This window comes from Procambarus clarkii, chromosome 64, assembly GCF_040958095.1.
Source record: "Procambarus clarkii isolate CNS0578487 chromosome 64, FALCON_Pclarkii_2.0, whole genome shotgun sequence".
NCBI lineage: Eukaryota > Metazoa > Arthropoda > Malacostraca > Decapoda > Cambaridae > Procambarus > Procambarus clarkii.
The window spans coordinates 12,593,470-12,602,023 of record NC_091213.1 but is presented as its reverse complement, the minus strand read 5'-3'; the positions used below and the strand labels follow the sequence as shown (position 1 = coordinate 12,602,023).

General features: G+C 44.9%; 1 protein-coding gene across 1 annotated transcript; it reads right to left on the bottom strand.

Annotated features, from left to right (window-relative positions):
- Positions 1–955: 955 nt before the first annotated feature.
- Positions 956–1,327, bottom strand: LOC123769070 (putative surface protein bspA-like). The gene has a single exon (XM_045760025.2). It carries the CDS (start codon positions 1,325–1,327, stop codon positions 956–958), a length of 372 nt encoding a protein of 123 aa, XP_045615981.2.
- Between the last annotated feature and the right edge of the window lie 7,227 nt (positions 1,328–8,554).

The window sequence follows — 8,554 nt, the reverse complement described above, 5'->3', positions numbered from 1 at the left end:
TGAGAGAGAAGAGTGTGTATGTGAGAGATCTGGTGTTAGTGAGAGCTTAACTCCCAGGGTGATCCTCAGACCATTCACGATGGTTTGTTGAAGATGATGATGCACATGCCTTTGTCGGAGACCATGTGGTGTAATTTGTTGGTGCCTTTAATAGTGCTATGTTATAGATGTGGCGAGGGTTGTGCTGGAGGTCTTGTGGGTGGAGTATTGTTGTTATTGCTGGAGGTCTTGTGGGTGGAGTATTGTTGTTATTGCTGGAGGTGTTGTGGGTGGAGTATTGTTGTTATTGCTGGAGGTATTGTGGGTGGAGTATTGTTGTTATTGCTGGAGGTATTGTGGGTGGAGTATTGTTGTTATTGCTGGAGGTATTGTGGGTGGAGTATTGTTGTTATTGCTGGAGGTATTGTGGGTGGAGTATTGTTGTTATTTCTGAAGGTATTGTGGGTGGAGTATTGTTGTTATTGCTGGAGGTCTTGTGGGTGGAGTATTGTTGTTATTGCTGGAGGTCTTAACCCACAGTTAAGCAGCTTCATCACAATCAAGCAGTCACCACAATCAAGCACAGTCACACAATCAAGCACAGTCTTCACAATCAAGGAGCCATATAGCAATCAAACACAGTCACCACAACTGAACAGTTTCACCCCAATCAAGCAGAGTCACCACAATCAAGCAGAGTCACCAGAATGAAGCAGCCTTACCACAAGCAGAGTCATCTTAATCAAGCCTCTTCACAACACTCACACCGCGCCACAAATACATATCTTCTCTTTTCATTAAATATAGACAGGTGCTTTGCATCATCCTCCTACACCCCCTTGTCCGACTCCTCTCCTCTCCCCTTCCCTTTCCCTTCCTCCCTCTTTCCATCCCACTCCCCCTTCCCTCAAGTTCACGCCCCCATAACCCCCCCCCCCCTACCCTTTCCAGTCCTTTTCCCCTACCCTCATCTTTACTACAAGGTGAACGTACTCTTGAGTCTCTTGGTATTCTGTCTCTTGTGAGGGTCATTCTGTCTCTTGTGAGGGTCATTCTGTCTCTTGTGAGGGTCATTCTGTCCCTTGTGAGGGTCATTCTGTCCCTTGTGAGGGTCATTCTGTCTCTTGTGAGGGTCATTCTGTCTCTTGTGAGGGTCATTCTGTCTCTTGTGAGGGTCATTCTGTCTCTTGTGAGGGTCATTCTGTCTCTTGTGAGGGTCATTCTGTCCCTTGTGAGGGTCATTCTGTCTCTTGTGAGGGTCATTCTGTCTCTTGTGAAGGTTATTCTGTCCCTTGTGATGGGGGTTTGAGTCTTTTATGAGGAGTATTGTGTCTCTTGTGATGTGCATTGTCGCTTTTGTGAAGGTATTGTGTTCTTTGTGAGGGTATTGTCTTTCTTGTGAGGGGTATTAGGTCTCTGGTGAGGGGGGGGGTATTATTTCCCTTGTGAGGGGTATTTGGTCTCTTGCGAGGGGTATTGTGTCCCTTGTCATGGGTACTAGGCCATTTGTGTGTGGTATTCTGCTCTCTGTGAGGAATATTGTTCCTCTAGTGAGGTACATTTTGTTTGTTATGATGAATATATTGAAGCCCATGTGATGGGTTGTCCCTCGAGGGGGCACTGAGACCATCGTGAGGGGGCACTGAGACTCTCATGAGGGGCACTGAGACCATCGTGAGGGGGCACTGAGACTCTCATGAGGGGCACTGAGACCATCGTGAGGGGGCACTGAGACTCTCATGAGGGGCACTGAGACCATCGTGAGGGGACACTGAGACTCTCAGTAGGAGTATTGATGTGGTCAACTGATAGGGCAATGTTTCCCCCAGTGAGAGATATCTGCGGAACTGTGAGAGTTATTGTAAGTTCTTGTAAGATATTATGGATCTGTTGAGGAATATTTTGGTTCTAATGAGGAATATTCTGTCTCTAATGAGGTGTATTGCGGTTCGAATGAGAAATGTTAAGCTCTCATGAGGACTATTGTGGCTCGAGTAAAGACTGGATGGATGTTATCCTGCAGGGAGTATGGTTCCTTTGTTGTTACACGAAGCGTTATACTGAATAATATATTGTTATATTCAGTGATATACTAAGTGATGAACTATGTGCTATGCTGTTATACCATGGTGTTATGTTGTTATACTGAGTGTATTACATTAATGTTATTTAGAATTTCAGGAGGAAGGCTGTTTTTCCCCAAGCAGCTTCGCCACACTCATGCAGCTTCACTACAATCAAGTACCTTTGTCACAATCAAAGGCTTTGAACATTTCAAGAGGAGGCTTTGCGTTTGGGTTAGTCTTTTTGTATTCTGTCATGCACTTCCCTTCCATTCCTCCTATTCCATCTCCTTTCTGCTTGTTTTACTTATGTTCCTCGTTCGGTTTTATCATCAGTTAATCCACCTCTCTTCATCTATTTTGTTGTTTTAACAACACAACACTTATGTTGTCCTTTTCTGTCGTTTATTCACCTTTCTCTCTGTTCTTCCCTCCCTCTCTTATTCCCTCCCTCTTTCTCCCTCCCTCTCTCTCCCTCCCTCTCGCCTTCACACTTGTCCATCAGAATTACGGTCATCATCCTTCCCTACATGATTGTTTTTCAATTATCACATTCTTCCTCTCCTCTCTTCTCCTTCCCCCTCTCTCTCTCTGTATATCTGACTTCATGTATCTCTCTCTCTCTCTCTCTCTCTCTCTCTCTCTCTCTCTCTCTCTGATTTTTTTTTTCATTCACTTTACTCTCTTCATCCCCACTTATTCCTGAACCTTTTCCATTTTCATTTTGTATGCTTCCTCCAGCTCTCTCCTTTCCTTTCTCCACCTTGACCTTATATTCCAACTCCTGTCTTCTTCGTTCTCTTCTCCTTCCTGTCTCTTTCTAGTTCGCTTTACTACTACTTCTCTCTTCTTCCTTCCTCTTTCTTACTCCCTACCTCTCCTGTTCCTGATTAGATTTTATACTTCCATCCTTGCTATCATATTTACCACACCCCATCACTCCATTCTACATCCCATTCCACACATCTAATCTTCCGCTATCTCTCTTCCCTCCTTTTCGTCTTTCCCCTAGCCACAAGTCTCCCTTTTCATCTTTCCTTTCTGTCAATCTCACGCCATCTCTGTCCTATGCCTTATAGTTCCTTCTCTTACACCTTTCTCAACAGGTCTTCTTTTACACCTTCTCATTCTTCTTCATCTCTAAAAGTCTGTTTTCATTCTTTGTCTCTACTGCACCTTCCTCTCTTCCGGTTCTCCTCTCTTTCCTGAAGTTCCTCCCCCCCCCCTTTTCCTTCTCAAGTTTTCATCCCCCCCTTCCACAAGCTTTCAACTCCCTCCTAAAGTTCTTTGATCCCCCTGTTCTCAAGTTCCCCTTTTTCTCAAGTTTCTACCCACCTCCTATAGTTCCTCATACCATTCTTAAGTTCCCTTCCTCAAGTTCTTCTCTTCCTCGAGATCCCCCACATTAAATTCTCCACCCCCTCCTGAAGTTCTATTCTTTCTTCTCCTCAAGTTCACCTACTCTTCCTCCTCATCAAATTACCTTTCCCCTACCCTTCCTTAAGTTCCCCATGTCTCCTCAAACTCCCATTCCACCTCTTTCCTCTCATTGGCTCCCCTCCCTCCATTCTAGACGCGTACCCCGGACCACACAGGACAACGGCTAGGTCGAAACTGCTGGTGAAGAATTCCGGGATGAGTAACTCCCCCTCTTTTGATGTTTTCTTCAAGTTCTTGAGGAGGTTTGCTTGCTTGCCTGCCTGCCTACCTGCCTGCCTTCCTGCCTGCCTGCCTGCCTACCTGCCTGCCTTCCTGCCTGCCTGCCTGCCTGCCTACCTACCTGCCTGCCTGCCTGCCTGCCTGCCTGCATCCACTACCACCATTCTCTGTTTACATTGTGGTCCATCTGTCCGGGAGTTTTTATTGCTAGAGTGAGTCTTGCGTGTGAGTTCGGTGTTTGTGTCCTGCATTTGAATCTTGCGTGCTTCTTGAGGACAAGTCCTGCGAATGATTTGATCCTTGATTTGCTTCTCGGTTTTGATGTCCTGCGTATGTCTTGAATGTAATTGCTACGTCTGTGTCCTTTGTGGGTCCTGCAGGATGAGTGCAGTCCTTGATGTAACCAGCATGTTAGTCCTGCTGGTAAGCTTAAAATGCAAGCGGCTTAGGGAGGATTAGCAGGCTACGATGGGAGGAATAAGGGTCGAATAGTCCGGCTTGGCAATCTATCGCAACCAGTTCTTAAATTCATTAATATTTTTATCGGGAGAATCCTACCAACAGGATGATGATTTGTCCTAAATATTATAAATATATCGAGTATATATACACACAGTATTTATACATGTATACAGGCGTATGCAATAGTATATCTATCCCATTAGCATCGTTAGCTGGTCTCCTATAAGCTAAGTTAGATGGTAGCCTCGTTACCAGATCTCTCTGTAACCTCGTTAGCTGAGCTCTTTATAGATTTAGGTAGCTGGCATTCCTGTTGGTTCGTCTGTTGGTCTCTTTGTTGCCTCGTTAACAGCATCACGTGAGAGAACACAGTACCTCATTATCTCTCAACCTCTCTACATCTCCATAAGATCTCTCCCGCGAACTAACATGGTTACCACAGTGTCTCCCTCCACAGCTGGTCCTCCATATGCTGGCGATATACTTCTCAAGTATATCCCCAAGCTCTCATGTCAATAATTTCTAAATCATAGCAACATCGTCGCATAAAAAATATCAAATACGTCCCAAAATACCCACAGTGAAGGACGCTAAACTCACTTAACTTCAATATCGTCACTGAAAAGAAATCAATTCCTTCCAGTGTCTTCTAAAATACAAACAAAATTTATCCAACTACTTGGATAGGTCAATGCCGCAACGACCTTGATTTCATGCAGGTCGGCATTCGATCCCCGATGGTCCAAGTGGTTGAGCACCACCTGTTCAATCGTCCGTTCTATTCCTGATTCTTGTTCTACATGCTCCTTGCAAGAACTGCATAGTCATGCTGACTTAGCATGTTTCCTGATAATTATCAAGTCTAACACGACGATTTGTCCTCCTGGATAGATAGCGTTTCTCAAGATCATCTCAAGAGTATCTCTAAGAGTATCTCTTAAGAGGAGATTCGTAATGTCCTGTTCGTATCTGTTGTGCACATGTCCTGTGCGTATGACCCTCGTGCTGGTATATTAAATGCGAATTCCCTTAAGTTATGACCCAAACTCGATGTCTGTGTCGCGTTGCTTTTCATTGCTTGTAAGTGCCGAGGTAATGACTCTTAGGTTTTGGTGTTATTGCCTATATAAAAGTTCCTTAAGACGATGTGAGATGATGGAAAGGTTTGTGAACTTACCTAGTTGTGCTTGCGGGGGTTGAGCTCTGGCTCTTTGGTCCCACCTCTCAACTGTCAATCAACTAATGTACAGGTTCCTGAGCCTACTGGGCTATATCATATCTTCACTTGAAGCTGTGTATTGAGTCAGCCTCCACCACATCACTTCCTATGTGTGTGTACTCACCTAGTTGTACTCACCTAGTTGTGTCTGCAGGATCGAGCATTGACTCTTGGATCCCGCCTTTCGAGCATCGGTTGTTTACAGCAATGACTCCTGTCCTATTTCCCTATCATACCTGGTTTTAAAATTATGAATAGTATTTGCTTCCACAACCTGTTCCTGAAGTGCATTCCATTTCCCCACTACTCTCACGCTAAAAGAAAACTTCCTAACATCTCTGTGACTCATCTGAGTTTCAAGCTTCCATCCATGTCCTCTCGTTCTGTTACTATTCCGTGTGAACATTTCGTCTATGTCCACTCTGTCAATTCCTCTGAGTATCTTATACGTTCCTATCATGTCCCCCCTCTCCCTTCTTCTTTCTAGTGTCGTAAGGCACAATTCCCTCAGGCGCTCTTCATACCCCATCCCTCGTAGCTCTGGGACGAGTCTCGTTGCAAACCTCTGAACCTTTTCCAGTTTCATTATATGTTTCTTCAGATGGGGACTCCATGATGAGGCGGCATACTCTAAGACTGGCCTTACGTAGGCAGTGTAAAGCGCCCTAAATGCCTCCTTACTTAGGTTTCTGAATGATGTTCTAACTTTTGCCAGTGTAGAGTACGCTGCTGTCGTTATCCTATTAATATGTGCCTCAGGAGATAGATTAGGTGTTACGTCCACCCCCAGGTCTCTTTCACGCGTCGTTACAGGTAGGCTGTTCCCCTTCATTGTGTACTGTCCCTTTGGTCTCCTATCTCCTAGTCCCATTTCCATAACTTTACATTTGCTCGTGTTGAATTCTAGTAGCCATTTCTCTGACCATCTCTGCAATCTGTTCAGGTCCTCTTGGAGGATCCTGCAATCCTCATCTGTCACAACTCTTCTCATCAACTTTGCATCATCCGCAAACATCGACATGTAGGACTCTACGCCTGTAAACATGTCGTTAACATATACAAGAAATAGAATTGGTCCCAGCACCGATCCTTGTGGTACTCCACTTGTTACTGTTCGCCAGTCCGACTTCTCGCCCCTTACCGTAACTCTTTGGCTCCTTCCTGTTAGGTAGTTCCTTATCCATTCTAGGACCTTTCCCCCCACCCCCGCCTGCCTCTCGAGCTTGAACAGCAGTCTCATGTGCGGTACTGTATCAAAGGCTTTTTGGCAGTCCAGAAATATGCAGTCTGCCCAACCATCTCTGTCCTGTCTTATCCTCGTTATTTTATCATAGAATTCCAGAAGGTTTGTTAGGCACGATTTCCCTGTCCAGAACCCATGTTGATGTTTGTTCACAAACCTAATGTTCTCCAGGTGTGCAACCAGTCGCAGCCTAATTATTCTTTCCAGTATTTTACAGGGGATGCTTGTCAGTGATACAGGTCTGTAGTTAAGTGCCTCCTCCCTATCTCCTTTCTTGAAGATCGGCACGACATTTGCCTTCTTCCAGCAACTGGGCAATTCTCCTGACATAAGTGACTCATTAAAGATCATTGCCAGAGGCACGCTGAGGGCCTGTGCTGCTTCTTTTAGTATCCACGGTGATACTTTGTTGTGTGTGTGTGTGTGTGTGTGTGTGTGTGTGTGTGTGTGTGTGTGTGTGTGTGTGTGTACCCAAACGCGTGCTTTAAACTATGTATTACAGAATAAACAAACCTTCCTGCGCCTCGCTAACCCACTTAAAACAAAGTTCTCTGAAATGCTGAAAATTAGAAGCTCCACAAAAAGCATCAGTCTGCTAAACAAATCGATTTTGTAAACAGTAATTTGAAAGGCATCCATGGCCTTGAATTATCGAAACGATGATTGAAAACCAAATAAATTCGTTGGCTTTTAGGACATCAAAGCTGACGAATCTTCGAAACAAGAAGAATAACAATACGTATATAATCTGACTGTTGGGAACAGGAATAATTCCTAGAAATTCTTATTTGAAAGAGGACCAGGAGAATAATTCAGCTGAAACAATGGACTTGATTAGGTCTTAGGTCACTGGATCTTTGATAACCAGGTCGCCACAGGACCCTACCTCTATCAGGGTGTCACAGGACCCTACCTCTATCAGGGTCTCACAGGACCCTGATAGTCTCAGGTCTCAACTTCAACCCAGGGAGCCATCATGATCCCTTCAACCAGGGGCCCTCATGACCCCTTTCTTCCACCAGGAGCTCACTTGACCTGTACCTCAACCAGGGGCCCCATGGTACCCTACTTCAAACAGGGGTGTCACAGGACCCTACCTCAAACAGGGTATTTCAGGACCCCTACCTTGGATACCACACGTACTTACCTCCGCTAGGACGCCATGGAGAGAATGCGGCATTTACCCAGACGGCCAACACGACAAGTTTGCTCCAAAATAAAGTTAGAACACCAAAGAAAAGCAGCGTCTTTGACCCTCCCGGCTCCAGCCCAGACGTCGAAGCTTCAAAGGAAGACTAGAGCGGAACCGACCATCCAGTCTGACTCCAACTTAAACGGTCTTCATCAAATTCTGTGGGATTGTTATCCTGGCTTGATGGCTTTCCTTGTTTTTATCTCTCTCACTCTCTTTTTCTCTCTCTCTCTCTCTCTCTCTCTCTCTCTCTCTCTCTCTCTCTCTCTCTCTCTCTCTCTCTCTCTCTCTCTCTCTCACACTCTCTTAATTCCTCGCTATTCTTCAACGAGAACAAATAAATAATATTCACATCTGTGCTTCATCCTCGTCCAATTTGCTTTAATGAACGAGGTGACGGCCAGAGCTTGGACCAACGTAGCCGGAGGTAACGTTACGACAGGACGATAAATGCTAACTGCAGCCCGTACTCATAAACAATGGCCAAATACTCGTTAATTCAACCACCTCCCCACCTGTTTATGAATGAAGAATACTTAACACATACCACACGAATGAATACGATCGAGCTGGTTATTCTCTCTGTAATCGAATGGCATCTCTCTATATGCCCCCCCCACTCACCTGCTTCAGATACAAACAGATCCGAAACACCTACGTATCGAGGTCCTAAATATACACCAAATTAGGATATACATTAATATTAAATTGTATTTGATGAGCGATGAATATATGAG